Here is a 16,522-nt window from a genome sequence, read left to right on the forward strand (position 1 = left end):
CAAACACGCTTATGTCCACTGTCTGGCTGTCATCAACCAGACACAGTGGTCGTGTGTGTGTGTGTGTGTGTGTGTGTGTGTGTGTGTGTGTGTCTGTCTAATTCACAAGAAGGAATTCTGGTTGAAAGCTTACTTGTTTACCAGTCTTTCTGTTGTGTCTGCTTGTGACTCAACATCTCCACTATATGGTGAGCAGTAATCTATCTTTTTTATAATACTGTCATTATTCCATCCCGTCTTTTTCACTGATTGATTTAAACTGAAGGAAGTAGAGCATAACTATATTGTCAGGATGCTCATTATTCATTCAAGTCAGTGACTGTCATATAGATATCATTATTTTTAATCTCATCTTATTCCTGCATATTATTCGGCACTGCTTTGTTTATCAGTATCACTGTTTACACACTTATCTTAATAATTTCCAATTTTCTCCTCAATTTCCCTGTATCCCATGAGTTAAGTCGAATAAACTGATCTTTGTGCTGTTTTTAGGCATATCCTTGATCAGCAGCATATCACCTCAAAAACAGGCATTCCATTATAAAATACTACATATCAAATTTATTGTGTGTACTGCAAAATAAATATTTTAGTTGGGCTTACTTAAAGTTATGCCTAGTAAGATTGATGCTAGATACAATACAGTCAATGTAAAACTAATTTGGAAACACAAAAGATACCATGTATCTGTGAATCTAACAGAGAATTACAGATTTGCTACTTTCTTCTGGTATTCTGAATAAGACTTTTGAGATATTTAACAGTCCCTCTTATTCAGTATACTATTATTTATGTTTACATCTGCGACATGCAGCAGTCACAGATTAAGAACATTATAAGTCATACTAATGAACAAATGTAAGGGTTACTCTTTTTTTATTAAAACACAGTAACAATTCACACTTACACAAATACTAATGTGATACTGTGATAATGCTACATGGTCAACCTATGCATCAGAAAATTCTACCACCAAACAGAAATTAACCTAAAATTCAACATCAAGGATTTTAATTCTGAACATGCAACTTTTGGCATGTAAGTTAAAGAGGACCTGTACTTTCCAGTCTCATTATTTATACTTTCCTGTCACTGGATCAGTACAACAACCAAAACAATGTCTTCTCATACTCGGCAAGGTGAAGTGACTATTGGGCCATAGTGCAAACTAACTCTGACTCATGATTAGGTACAGTCACATTTCAATTCAAAGTAGCACATGATGTTACCTCACGGTGCAGGCATGAAAAGTGATTGCGAAAAATATTTTAATGGGAAGCCGTGACAACATGCTGTTAACTTCATAAATTTTATGAGAAGTGTGTGATAGCTCCGAGAAGGCATCAGAATGTAAAAGCAAATGTTGAAAAGAGAAAATTGAGCTAGTCATTCATGTGCAAATTACCGAAAGAGGGACACGATGTCAATTAGAGCAGGATTCAAGTATCTACCCCAAAGCAGAATACACAAAACGCATGAAATAAATGTTTCACTGATGATAAAGATAACTGCACTATTAGATAGAAAGTTCTGCAACATTATGAACAGGACAAGGAAATATCCTTTTTGCAAAAACTTCAAAACTTTTACTGCAAAGACTTTGGACTTGCAGGCTAGCAAAGAAACACTGAGTAAAAACTGTTCCATCTACAGGATTTGATCCCATAAGGTGGCAGAATTAACTATTCATATTGTATGGATGAGACTACACACTTGCAAACACAGCATACCATAATAGATTTTTATGAAAAATTTAGCACCAGAATTAAAAGCAGCCAGTGGTTTATTTAGATCAACTGTGGCTTCATTCCTACTACATTGTGACTTCTCTGTGACTGTAACAGGAATACTTACTTCATAGTATCAAATAAAACTGGACAGAAAAAAATTACAAATATTTGGAGACAATGACATCAAACTATAGGCACTAGTTAAGGAGCACCAATGTTCTCCTATTCATTCCATTGGAAAAATTTTCCAAGAAAATGATTCCTTCCTACTAGCGCCATACCATCTAGGCTTAAATCCTACTTCTGTCTTATGTCAATCACGACACTTCCTAACCTGAAAAAAATATTGGCTGATGCTTTTGCTGCTAATAAACAGACATTGTGTGTCATCTAGCATGGTACAAGCCTCTAGAGAGGACACTACTTCAGTGAATTGTGCATCAATTTCACTGCTTTTGTATGCAAGCAGCTTTTCAGTTGACCTCACAAGGTCAACAAGAGCTCCTTCCACCAGAGAAAAATTTGAGGTAATCAGCAGGACAAAAACTGGGACCTCAGCATTACTGGTCAAAAAGTGCCAATATCTATACCATGTGGTCAGTCTACTTTTGGTCTTGTGTCATTGCGTATCACTGTTGTGACATTAAGAGAATGTAAATGCCAAAAAAATACGTTATGGCTATTGGAGGACAGATACTTAGATGATTGAGGAAACTGAAATACAACAAAATCAGGTTGCACAGATCTGAACGAGAGCTGGCACTATCATCAGCAACTGAAACACATTAGTGACTTAAACAGCAAATGACAAAACAAGAGACATAACTGTGGAAACTTGCAATGTCACTGGAGATACCAGTGTTTCTCGAATGTAATGTGCTGCCCCCCTAGCCAAATAATACTCTACTCAAATTTCTTTGTATGCTTGCTTATCAGTTTAACAGGCTGACATATTTATGCAACCCCCCCCCCCCCCCTCTCTCTCTCTCTCTCTCTCTCTCTCTCTCTCTCTCTCTCTCTCTCTCAACAGGATGACCCCACCTCCTCCTCCACTGCAATAATTTTATACTCCTTCATTTTATACTCCATTTTATGACCCTTCCATTTTATGACCACCTTGCATTATTACTTTCTTTAGACATGTCTGACAGGTAAATCAGCCTTGGGAAATACAGTCAAGCTTTCACTTTAATGGCGTAGAAAGTGACTTAATAGGTTACAATTTACTGGGATTTGTGTATAAGCTAGAATTATCTTAAATGTAGCTCTTAATAATATTAATATCCTTTTCTGTAAAATTCAGTACTTTTGTAAACAATGCAGATAATTAGCAGCTGAACCATTACACTACACAAATTTGGACTAAAAAGATCATCATCAGAAGTTACTTCTAGCTTATTTATTTATTTATTTGTTTGTTTTCATAAAAGAGGACAGCAGCAGTACTAACAGTCTGAACACAAAGTGGCCTCTTACAGAAGAAAATATCGGTGACTTATTCGAGGTAAATTACATGTTTAAGCACTATCCCTTTGGCTCACTGAATAATCGGTAAGTCTTTCCTTCCCAAAATGGTCCAATGCATCAACAAAATTCCATGTTTACCCTTATATACTTCTAGCTCCCATCACATGTACACAGCAAGTTGGTAGATTGTAATCAAGTCCTCTCTTAACCAATATTGTTATCAATTCTAGAAAAAAGGTGAACAATCATTCTGTTCTTTCTTAAGTGTAACATACAGTGCATAAATATCAACAAATATACAAATGTTTAGGCCAAATTACATAATGTACATATGATAAATGTGACTTGAATGAAAAGCCACAAAAAGCCCATAAATCTGCAAAGCTCTGGAAGAAAATTGTGCATAATATTTGTAGTGTGTCAGATGCACTTCAACAGGCTACTTGTGCAATTAAACTTGTCATAACAGTAAAACCACTGTTTACTGGGTAGTAAAATGTATCTCCCGTGCTGGCTGGTTCTTCTCCACCATCCAAACAGAACCACTGGCTGCCTTCTGCAACAACTGTATCAGCTCCTTTGCCACATGTTCTGCCCTGCAGATTTTCACAAATATTATGTGAACATTATTAATATACACAATGTTAGAATGTTTCACAATGCAAATGTAAGATGTAATTGGCAGGTATATCACAATCTTCTCTTACAAATTGTGAAAGTACATGTAGTGTCCAGAAGATAATACTTACAAAGAAGAAGTTCATTGTAACAATATCTAAAATGAGAGAAAATAACTAGTAGGCAACTATGTGTATGCAACAGTATGCTCTTTCATTGAGACCTAGAACAAATGAAAGTGAAGATTTTTGATAACTAATTGGTAAATCAGGACGGACAAGTTACGAAGTGCCTATACCAAAATGAAAAACTAATTACTTGTTCAAAATGGGAAACAAAGTAGTTATGGAACACAGCCTATGAATTTTCTAGACTCAAAATTACAGTCATACACTACAATTGGACTAATGGGGACACATGACCCTCCCAAACAATATCCAACGAGCGTTACTTACAGACACTAGAAGTATTTTTAATAAAGGACACAGTAGCTAATTTGTTTCTTCTCCAGCCACACACAATTTTACTGCAATTGCACTGTGTGCAATGGACAAATAGACAGATATAAAAAAATGGAAACTGGAGTAACACTATCACACAGGTATGATAAGGCTAAATTACAAAGACATAGGGACATTATCTACAGACTAGAAAAGAAGGCAATGTGGAGGGCATTTCAGGGAAATAATCTGACAAATGTAAGAAACAAGAGCTAGAAATGGGCATAAGGAATCATTCGTGTGAATCTTTCACTTTTGGATTCCAATTCACCTGCTGTTTTGCCTTCAATGTATTTTTATTGCTTATTTTTCACATACTACTGTTCCATTCTTTCTTCCAGACCAAATTTTCAATATTCTTCATGTTCCATAATTATCTGACTCTCCCTTTCAACTGAAGTTTCTTCCAGGTACATGAGAAAAGCATGTTTGTTTTATCTAGGTGCCTCCAGTATCCATTTTCATCAGAGTCCAGAGGGTAACAATGTTCACTCCTTTCTTAGTTTCTCCATCTGCATTTTTCACACTTTTCTCTGTTTTACGAAGTCTGCTGATAGCGTTGAGACCCATTTCCTTATTCTAAACCAATATATTAGGTGTTGTGTTAAAACACACTTTAGTTCCAGAGGAATGTATGTACAACATTTTTAACCAACAGAAGAGAGTTTTCTAGGAGTCGGAATGCATATTGTACATCTATGTCTATGCATACTTATTTGACCTTTCATTTTCCACTTTTCTTTAATGTTTTCCCTCATTCCAATTTAGTCTCTATGAATCACATGTTAACAAACATGTTTTAGAGTGTGCTCATCAGCCTATTTCTTATGTTTGTCCTTTGTTTAATCTTCTCCAAGGAGATTTTTAGTTTATTCTCTCAGGCATTTCTATAAGATGGTTTATCTTTTACATTGCTAGGGGGAGGAGGGGGCTTTGGAACGGCAGAACTCCCACAGACAGGGCCACCAGGGTGGCGGGCAGTTGGGACATAGGGAATAGCTGTCTCTCCACAGGTTTTCAAATTGTGATCCCTTCAGCCACTTATGGAGGTGGAGGTCATACTGTGTTACAGGATGGGCGGAGGGAGGGAGAAAGATGTGGCTGGAAGAGAGCTGGTATCTGGTCTGAGGTGGAGGTAATGACAGGGCCACTGACTGCGAACTGCAGTTACGACTGGAGCTGTTGGGTTGGCAAGCCATGCGAACGTGTCCAGCCTCGATGTTGAACAGCTGACAATGCTTTGCTCCATCCTGTATGCCAACTGAACATGCACGCCCAGACACAGCAGCCTCATATGTAGGTAGGTGTGTATGCAGGATGCACCTGCTACTTAGGACATCGGAGTTCTACAAGGATGTGATGTGTCTGCTTGTGCAGAATTTTGGCTGGACTGATCCCACTGATGGGAACAGGCCTGATGAGCGAGGATCAATATGTCACAAGGAAGCTGTGCAAGACATCCGAGATTGATGACATCTACAAGACTTCCCACATCGACCAGTCTACACGTTGGTGGTGGGATGAAAAGTGACAGTGGTCATATGATCAAGGCCATTGTGGCTACAGAAGGTTTTGAACTCAGATAACAAACTGGGGCCATTGTCTGACACCAGGGTACAAGGTACCCTCTTCAATGGCACAAATCCTCTCACAGCACAGATGGTGGCAGGGGTGCATGCATATGACAGACATTCAGTTCAAGAGAGTGTCTACTACCAGCAACCACATAGAGCACCCTAGTGGTCTTGCAATATCGACATGGACAATCTTCCAAGGCTGGTCATGGTGGTTCCACAGTGAAACATGTTGAGCTGTGAACACTTAACTGTGGGAGCGGGCATGGCAGGAGCAGCACAGACTTTTAATGTAAGCATCAATGTCAGGCCAGTATAAAAGTACCGCCCCAAAGTGATGCATGGTGGAGCTGGAGGATGCAGCGGTGAAGTGTGGGTGGAATGACAACCCACAATGGTCCTCCACGGCTAACATTAAGGTGCTTTCTATGCACTGAGCCAGTATCACAGCGCAAAATAATTGTGGAAAAGTTATTTGACATGAGAGGAAACATGCTGACCAACACTTCTGGACTAATAACAAAACCTTGCATAACTGGGTCACAGAACAATGCCAAGGTGACCTTGTACACTGCCAGCAAGAATTTGCTCAAGGTGGTTTACAGCTGTTTCCTTTTGATTGAATTCCACATCGCAGACAAGACGGAGGCAGGGTAGGGCACCTGTGTTGGTATGTTGGGTGATGGGGCAAAAATATATTTCATAATGATACCCAATTAAAAACAACTGTATTGCTGCAAACTTTGTGCCTTCTTATCTCGTAGCTTGCCTTCTCTAGTAGCTTAGGCCGAGGGCTGAACAAGGAAATTAAGGGTTTGTGTTCAATCAACAGGAAACTTACTGCCATAAAAAAAAAGAAGCTTCTTAAATCATAAATGAATGCTGAAGCCTTCTCTTCAATCTGGGAACACATGAATAGCGCAGCATTTAAAATTTTGGAGACAAAGGCTATTGGGTGCTGTGAGCTATCTGACAACTTGTGTGACAAAATCACCACAATGTAATTCTGGGACACATCCATCGCCAGTGTCAGCGGCAGACCAGGTATGTAAGGCATCAGACATAAAGGTGACTTGAGACCATCTTTAAGGTGCTGAAAAGCCTGTGTGAATTCAATGCCCTCCTCATGTGGCTGATTCAAAGGGTGTGCCATCTGTGGCACGTTGAGAATAAATGTGGTGAAGTATGTTATTTTCCCTCGAAATGATTGCACCAGAAGGACTATCAACTGCTATCAAGCCTCTTCAAGCAATTGGATACACACATCCTTTAAACCAATTTATGAAAAATAGTGGCCCCCACCTAGTTTAGACAACTCCTCTAAGCGAGGCAGTGAGTAAGGATCAATGTCACAGTTTGAGTTAACTGTGGACTTAAAATCACCACAAATATGTAATGAGCTGTTCACTTTTTTAACGAACTCTATAGGCACTGCCCACTGACTGATGGAAAATGGGGATGTAACACCTTGGTAGAATGGGGAGATAATGCCTTGGTCCTGAAGCCATGCAAGTTATGCCTGAACAGCCACGTGAACTGTAAATGGAAGTGGTCAAACTCAGCAAAATTTAGCACAGCCAAAGGCTTCAAAGAAATATGACCCATAATGTTACACGCAAACCCCATCATTGGTTCGAAAATCTCCTCAGAAGACATCTACAGTCTGTCAAGATAGGAGAAAGATACTGTAGCAGGCACTAATTTAAGTTAGTTCCCTTGATTAAAGACAAGACTATGCTGGCACTTTGCTGGAACTCCACAGATTGAGCAAACAGCATCAAAGCCAAAGTGACTTTCTGCTGTGGTAATAAGGAAACTGCCAGTTCTGCAGTGTACCCATATTTACTGCAGCATTTTCCTCATGCTGCTGTTGAGCACATGGCCGTCAGGCAGGTCGCTGACAGATGACAGCCAGATGATCGCTCTTGCCATAGGTCCAGCTGTTTGCTGGAAGATGCAGGCTTCAACTGCCAGACAGGACTGAAGGTTTTTGATGTGTGTGATGTATGTTGCAGTGCTGAGGAGGGAGGGCATTTCAGACCTCCCCAAACATTACAGAAAAGACCATGCAATGCTGAGGAGGAAGCAGAATCATCAATGTACTTGAGTCTCTCATAAGAGGCTGGAGATCCAGAGGCCCATGAACTCGGGTGAGACTTAGAGCAAAAGTAGATGATGATGAGTTGGAATTGTCAGTTGACCAATGCTTACAATAGTGGCTAACAATCTGGGAAACCAGAGCATCATTTGTAAAAACCTGTTGAGCTTCCAAAGCAACTTTGAAAGATTTAAGCAATCTGAAGTGCTTCACCAAGATTAGGATCAGATTCAGCTAAAGCTTTTTTGGTGACCTTCCTGTCAGGAGTAAGCTACACAACCACATCTCAAATCAATGAATCCGCATAGGAGATCTAAAAAGTTCTGACACGTGAATTTGCACTTGCATGCACGACCCAGCAAGTCAGCAGCCCAAGCTGCGTATCACTGTCCATGTTGTTTATGACAGTCATTAATCTGGAGCCTAACCACAACAAACTGCCTCTGCTGAGCATAGTATTCAGGTAACAAGAGCACAGAGATCATTGCAAGACAATTCACTGGAGTCTGAGAGTGGTTTCAGTTTTTGCACCATTTCATATAAACAACTACTAGTAGACACTAGTAGACAAAACAAAAGCACTGTGCTGTCTACCATATATATATATATATATATATATATATATATATATATATATATATATATCTAAAAAGAAAGATGATGAAACTTACCAAACAAAAGCGCTGGCAGGTCGATAGACACACAAACAAACACAAACATACACACAAAATTCTAGCTTTCGCAACCAATGGTTGCCTCGTCAGGAAAGAGGGAAGGAGAAGGAAAGACAAAAGGATATGGGTTTTAAGGGAGAGGGTAAGGAGTCATTCCAATCCCGGGAGCGGAAAGACTTACCTTAGGGGGAAAAAAGGACAGGTATACACTCGCACACACACACATATCCATCCACACATACACAGACATAAGCAGACATTTGTAAAGGCAAAGAGTTTGGGCATTTTTTGGGCAGAGATGTCAGTCGGGGCGGATGTACAGAGGCAAAGATGAAGTTGAAAGACAGGTGAGGTATGAGCGGCGGCAAATTGAAATTAGAAATTAGCGGAGATTGAGGCCTGGCGGATAGCGAGAAGAAAGGATATGCTGAAGGGCAAGTTCCCATCTCTGGAGTTCTGACAGGTTGGTGTTAGTGGGAAGTATCCAGATAACCCGGACGGTGTAACACTGTGCCAAGATGTGCTGGCCGTGCACCAAGGCATGTTTAGCCACAGGGTGATCCTCATTACCAACAAACACTGTCTGCCTGTGTCCATTCATGCGAATGGACAGTTTCACAAAATCAGCAGAAACAAAGCTGATTAAAAAGGAGGAAATGCAAGAAAATTGACAGAAATCAATCTGATGTAAACTGCATTCACTCTCACCCATAATCACATGCACAATCACATCATGGAATAAACTGTTGAAAGTGTTCAGATGTTCTAAAACTGTTAAACAAAATGAAGTAAGACGACAGGAAAACTACAATTAATTGACATGAATATGTGGCTGGCTGAATACTTACATAAAAACATGGATTAGCCAGCCACCTTGACATTAAAACCATCACCCTAAATTTTAGAGAACAAGTTGGACAATTCACAAAATTTTACCACTCATATCACATTCATTTGGTGGTCAGCTAATACTTCAACAAATGTGCAGCTGCCCTTTGACTCAAAAGTAAAAACCAGTCTATTAAAATGTGGTGCACTGTGATTTGTATGCCACATGCACCACACACTGAAAGGTACTCTTGCCAGAGCAAGATGACGTATGTTGTATGGCTGTAACCCACAAATAAGGAGAACTGTGCAGGACCCCTTACCTTAGAAGTGATATTGTTTATGACTACAGCTAAGAGAGTAACAATTAATATGCTGCCCTGATGAATACTGTTTTCCTGCTCAAAACAATTCAAGAGCAAGTCACTAACTTGGGACTGAAAAAAGCACTTAGAGAGGAAGGACTGTGTGAAGATGGGGAGGTGGTCACAAAACCCCCATTGGTGGAGCTGCCCTAGAATACTCGGTCTGCAAGTAGTAACATATGCCTTACTTACACTGTGTTCAAAAGTATTCAAACACCCCCAAAAACATTGTTTTTCATATTAGATGCATTGTGCTGACACCTACTGTCATGTACTCCAGATCAGCGACCTCAGTAGTCATTAGATGTTGTGAGAGAGCAGAATGGGGCGCTATGCAGAACTCGTGAACTTCGAACGGTGGCCAGATGATTGGATGTAATTTGTGTCGTACGTCTGTATGTGAGATTTCCACACTCCTAAACATCCCTAGCTCCACTGTTTCCACTGTGATACTGAAGAGGCACGTGATACTAAAGGGGCACGTACAGCACAAAAGCGTACAGGCCGAGCTCGTCTGTTGACTGACAGAGACTGCCGGCAGTTGAAGAGGGTTGTAATGGGAGATAGGCAGACATCTATTCAGACCATTACACAGGAATTCCAAACTGCATCAGGATCCACTGCAAGTACTATGACAGCTAGGCAGAAGGTGAGAAAACTTGGATTTCATGGTCGAGCGACTGCTCATAAGCCACACATCATGCCTGTAAATGCCAAAACGACACCTCGCTTGGTATAAGGAGCGTAAACATTGGACAATTGAACAGTGGAAAAATGCTGTGTGGTGTGACAAATCACGGTACACAATGTGGCGGTCCGTTGGCAGGGTGTGGGTATGGTGAATGCCAGATGAACGTCATCTGCCAGCATGCGTAGTGTCAACAGTAAAATTCGGAGGCGGTGGTGTTGTGGTGTGGTTGTGTTTTCCATTGAGGAGGCTTGCATCACTTGTTGGTTTGAGTGGCACTATCACAGCACAACCCTACATTGATGTTTTAAGCACCTCCATGCTTCCCACTGTTGTAGAGCAATTCAGGGGTGGCGATTGCATCTTTCAACATGATCTATCACCTGTTCATAATGCACGGCCTGTGGCAGAGTGGTTAGACGATAATAACATCCATGTAATGGACTGACCTGCACAGAGTCCTGACCTGAATTCTACAGAACATCTTTGGGATGTTTTGGAATAGTGTACTGCATTTGGTCATGACCAGGTGCAGTATCACGAGCCTCAGACAGTGCCAAACCCAGCTCCCACATGGAGATTAGGCAGCTGTAAGACTCAGAATTGTTCGATCTAAACTCCAACTGCTGCCGCCCCCCCCCCCCCCTTCCCTCCCCCAGTCTCGTGGTAGCAGCGGAACACCTCTGCAGCTTTGCAAGAGCACTGACAAAGGCAGGTTTTAGATTAGTACTGACACCAGAAACCACAGTTTGTGTAGAGGCATCAACAGTTGGAACAGGCTTTTTACGGGCTGAAGCAAAAGATGTAGTACAAGCGGGAGGCTTCATGGCCTTATACTAAGTATCCCCGAAGTCTTCCTTAAGTGGCGAGCCTCCCGTATCTCACCCTGAGGGTGTGCAAGGTTGGCAGCCCATTCAAGTCTTGAATGCATATGTTCTGTGGACCTGCAGTGGTAGGGTGGGGGAGGTAGTGTTGCATGTACATTGCAGCTATTAGTTGTGTCATTGCCTAATTCTTGTGTAAGCTGAGTGTAGTGAAAACATTTACTATTACAGAGAAAGCACTTTTAGTGGAAGATGTCTTCCATGCAGGAGGAAACTTTACAGAGCATGTCAGGCGGCAATTTAGAGTGTGATTTCCTGCTTCGAGGTGTCCACATCATGACACTCTAAGTGATTTAATTCGCAAATTAGAGACAGCATGTTCAGTTCATGATGCATCATAAACTGGTTGGCCGAGAATTTTCACACTATGGAAGCTTGACGACATTTCGGACATCATGTTGTGGAGTCCAACAAAGTCAGTGAGGAGATTATTGCAAGAAGCTAAAGAGTCTCATACAACAGCACATCAGGCCAAATCCAAAGAACTGGGGATGTATCTGTATAAAATTACTGCTTTGCAACAATTAAATTGTATGGGCCATGTGAAACAAACAGCACATTGTGAATGGCTCCAGCAATTTGTTAACCAATATGGGGTTGGTGTTTTTCACTGATTAGGCTTGATTTCACCTATCTGCGTACATTATTTCCCAAAATTAATGAATTTTGTCATCAGAAAACCTACATGCCTTAAGAGAAATGCCATTACATGCAGATAAAATTCGCAGATCTTTTTTGATACTGCTGTCACATCTGATGTCTATCATTCCCAGATAATTTATCCATTTCTTGACCTGCTGAACAAAAATGAGCTGAATCATTCATTTTTCCAACAAGACGATGCTGCTGTTCATGCGGCTCACCCATTCCTATGACTTTTACATGAAATCTTTGGAGACACAGTAATTTCAAAAGGACTCTGGCCCCCATGGAGACACAGTAATTCCAAAAGGACTCTGGCCCCCACATTCACCGGACCTGTCTCTGCCCAACTATTTCCTTTGGGGTGCAGCTAAAACATTTGTATGTCAAAATAACCCAAAGACAATAGATGAACTGCAGACAGCGATAATTGATTATTGCATTCAATTACACGTGAAGCACTGCTACAGTGTTGAAATAGGCCTTCAAGAAAGAGGAAAACATTTCCAGCACCTACTGTGATAATGGTGAGTGCAGTGTATTTAATTGTAATTAATTAATTTCACTGTTTTAAGGGTAACAATGTTGAACCCAATCTTCTGAATAACTGCAGCCATTAGCAGTGAATCCCAGCCCCTACCTTATACAACGACATGAATGTGCTGCCAACCTTAGGCAAGGCACATGGAGCGCGCTGCTGTAGATCTTCTTGGCCTCACCAACAGGATGCGCTTTGTTGTTTTAATATCCTGCATCTTCTTTTCTTCAAGAGAGATGCTGCTGTCTCTACTCCAGATAGGGTGGTCCCCAGAGCAACTTAACATGTTCTGGAGGAAAGAAACAAATGATGCATCTCCGGGAGCTTTACCCCATTTACCCCTAGTGGATTCTCCCTTACATCCCAGTGAGTTTGCCAAAAGTGCTGGGACTTAAAACAGCGCATCTGGTTCGGGACATAGGGCCATGTGCTTAAGTGAAACCTGTCTTGAAAAGCTCTGGGAGTTTCATGCTATTGAAGGTACAGATAAAGGAGCTGGATTTTACCAAATCTCCATCCACCCTTTTCATGACGTTTTGCACATTGACAATACCTTCTGGAGACCACTCATCTTTCCATTCTTCTTTGGGAATATCTATAAGATCTCTACATGACAACGCCTTTGGTGTAGTTCAGTGTTTATGTAGTGCCACTTCAATTGCATATTCTCAAAGGCATTTGGCTTTCCAATGTTCATAGCTTGTTGGAAACTACAAGTTTCAACCAACAGTGCCCCATATTACAATCGTTTGACGGATTTCGAAGTTCTTTGAAGTTCAGCGATTCCCTCTAAACCTTTTTGGATGTAGAAAGGCAAAACTTTCTCAAAGGTTCCCTCTTTCTGTTTAGCTACTAACAATACATTCCAACTAGCAGAACTCTGAAAAATTTTTGAGCCTGGAGGACTGGCAACACAAGCTGTCTTGTTAGAGTGCCCTCCGCCACACACCGTTGGGTGGCTTGCGGAGTATCGATGTAGATGTAGATGTAGATGGTACCTGCCAGTGGCCCCTCCATTCTGCTGGGACGTGGAGGAGAAAATTTTTGAGGGTTCCATCTCAGTCCCAAGTGCAGCTACAGAAAAAATGGTCCATCCAAAGAGAGCTCTGTGTGTCTAGGTAAGCCTTATACAACTGAGGTACAGTAGTTTTCCCAGAGAGTGCCTCCTAAGGACTATTCTACCTCAACAGTTATGCACCTCATTGGCGTGCAGCATACCTTTGATTGAGGTGTTTCTTATAGAAGTTTCTACCATCACTGTGATCTGGGTGGTTCAACCAAGATCCCCATTCTCTGTTGCAAAAACATTCCACTGCCACAGAGCACAGCATGCCCAAAACTTATGGCGACAGGGCTTGCAGACTTACCAGCCCCAACTCAGAAACCTCAGTGTCACCAAGCCCATACCCAGCTAACATATGCTGAGCCCCTGGAGACCCGACTGACATATTTGTTGCTAATGAGACGAGAACTGGAGAAGAGTAGCCTACTGCTCTTGAGCTGCAAATTGCTGCTCTTGTAGCTGCTGCTACAATGACAGCTGTTGCTGCCACAGTTACTTAAACTTGGCATCCATATACAATATCCAGAAGTAAACATGTCACTAGAACTTGTTGCCACTAAAGTGTTTGCATGCGGCACGAATGCGTACTCAGGGTACAAAGCCATGGTGGTTGTGAGTGGAGTGCTGTATTAACACCAAGAACATAAGCCAAAAAGTCAATGATACAGATATTACAATGGTTTTTATTAAGGAGCCACCAAGATTGTTGCATTATCTGCCTGCTGAATCTCAGAGGCAAGGTCAGTCAGTTTCCTAAATCCTAAAGTGAATTTTAAGAAAAACTGTAATCCAATTTTTTATTTTATTTTCAAGAATCTCCTGTATATTAAGTCAATGAATTGAAATTTTATGCCAAGAGACAATATTCTTCTATTTTTTTCCTATGTTCCAATGGTACAGCTCCTAAACATTTTGCCTGATCTTAAGTTTTGTCATGTCTAAGCAAAGAATTTCCAGTTTTCAGAGTCTTCTTGGGACAAATAAAATTTATCTTAACATTCTTAAGATAATAACTGAATCACATATGGTACCTCTCCATACTTTGATCTTCATAATTTGCTTTTTTGTTGTTCTGAAGACTGCAATATGGTCAATCTGCTTCTCTCTGTTCAAGTTACTCAGAAGCCGAAAAGTCTTGTGGTGGTATATTGTTACTGATCATCATCTATTTCTTCTAGTACCTGGTCACTTCCTGTCAACCACTCCAGGAGCCATAATTTTCTTTCCTTTTCTTTCTAGCTTCATCCTCTTGTTTATGAAGTAATGAATGGGCCCAGCACTAATATAATTATGATACTTTGAGGTTTCAGTGTACCTTTTCAGTTACTTTGTTTATACTCTATGTGATATTTGGTGCCTATTGCTTTACGCAGATTTACAGTCAGAGCTGAAGATGAAAAGTTATCAGGCTGGTTATGAATTAGTTTGTTTTTTTACATAAACAATAAGATGTATTTTTATATCAACCACTTTTAAATTAACATCCCATCTCTAACATTTTTCTTGTGTGTAAATTCTGTCCCTGAAATGTGAGCCAGGAAAGTGTGCAAAATACTCCTCTATACCTGCAACAATATTTTCATTCAATTTGGAACATTTCCAGCCCCAAATTTTGTAAATGTAGGAACAGATGGAAGTTAAATGGGGTCAAAACTTGCTAACAGGGTGAACGTTCCTATAGAAATTACTGATATACTTCCATACAGTTTTCTCATTCATAAAATATGGTAAAGCTAATCACTCACACAAAGGAGACAGATGTGTGGTGCACACAAAAATGTAATGCGGAACAGCATTCACACCAGCTTTCACACTATTGCTCTTTTTGCAATGGATACTCACACAGATATCCAAATATAAACTCCTGCAGGCACAGCTAGAGTGGTTATCGATTACTGAGAGCAGCTGTCAATTATTGAGAGCTGCTGCCCGGTCAAATAGAGGTGGGGTAGGAGTTACAGAAAGAAGCAAGAAGGGGGCTGCAGGATAGTGTGAGGCAGATATTTCAACAGGTGTCTCAGGGGCTGCGCAACAAGACGACACAAGTTCAGAGGGTAGATAGTATGGAGGAGAGGGTATGGTGAGAGGAGAGGGGGACGGTGGAGAGGGAGAGGGGGAGGGAGAGGGGGAGGGGGGAGAGAGAGGGGGGTCACATTGGGGGGGGGGGGGAGTGGAAGTGGGAGCGAGAGTGGTGGGAGAAGGCAGTACAAAATTTGGACAAGGAAGGAGGTGTGGACAAAAGAGAGAAGGGTAAAGGTAACATAAAACAGTGGGAAGTTTGCAGAGGTTTATGCCAGGGGGTGGCAACAGTGCAGCATATGCTGGAGAGACAATTCCCACCTTCGTATTTTCGATAAATTTGTGCTGGAAGGGAGTATCCAAACGACCCGAATAGTGAAACAGCTGTGTAGGACATTTGTGTTGTGGTGTGCAACAGTTTTGGCAACTGGATGGTCAGGTCAGAGTTTGGTCATAGTTTGGCAGTGTCCATTTATGCGAGAAGACAGTTGGTTACTCGTAACGGCCACATAGAATGCTGTACAACAGTACAGTAATTGCTGCATTGGTGATGTGTAACATGGCCACTTTCACATTTGACCCTGTTTTTTATTGGGTAGAAGAGACCTGTGATGGGAGATAGTGGGTGATTGGATGGGAAGGCTCTTGCTCCTGGCTCAACCACAAGACAATGTGCCATGGGGCACATGACTGAGAGCCGGATTGGAGTAGGGATTCACAAGAACACTCTGTAGGTGGCTGTGCGGCAGAACACTACTTCGGGTGATGTGGGTATGTTTTTGTGTAGATATCTCTCACTCTAGGCTCAACAAGAGGTAGTCAAAGCACTGC

At 41.2% G+C, this 16,522-nt stretch overlaps 1 protein-coding gene across 4 annotated transcripts in view; it reads right to left on the bottom strand.

Moving 5' to 3' along the window:
* The window catches only part of LOC126475340 (15-hydroxyprostaglandin dehydrogenase [NAD(+)]-like), a 98,361-nt gene that overhangs the window by 13,134 nt on the left and 68,705 nt on the right, over positions 1–16,522 (bottom strand). Inside the window, exons 6-7 of one of the 4 annotated variants that reach the window (XR_007586706.1) lie at positions 3,950–4,041; positions 3,757–3,796 (exon numbers count right to left, since the gene is read on the bottom strand). The exons of 2 other annotated variants lie outside the window; for them this stretch is intronic. Coding sequence is in view for 1 of the 2 variants with exons in the window: in XM_050103140.1 (XP_049959097.1) it covers positions 3,682–3,796 (115 nt within the window). In the remaining variant the exon portion in view is untranslated. Of the gene's footprint in view, positions 1–2,749; positions 3,797–3,949; positions 4,042–16,522 lie in introns of those variants that run through there. One more of the 4 variants, XM_050103140.1, reaches the window with a different exon arrangement.

Source organism: Schistocerca serialis, chromosome 4 (assembly GCF_023864345.2).
Source record: "Schistocerca serialis cubense isolate TAMUIC-IGC-003099 chromosome 4, iqSchSeri2.2, whole genome shotgun sequence".
NCBI classification, from domain to species: domain Eukaryota; kingdom Metazoa; phylum Arthropoda; class Insecta; order Orthoptera; family Acrididae; genus Schistocerca; species Schistocerca serialis.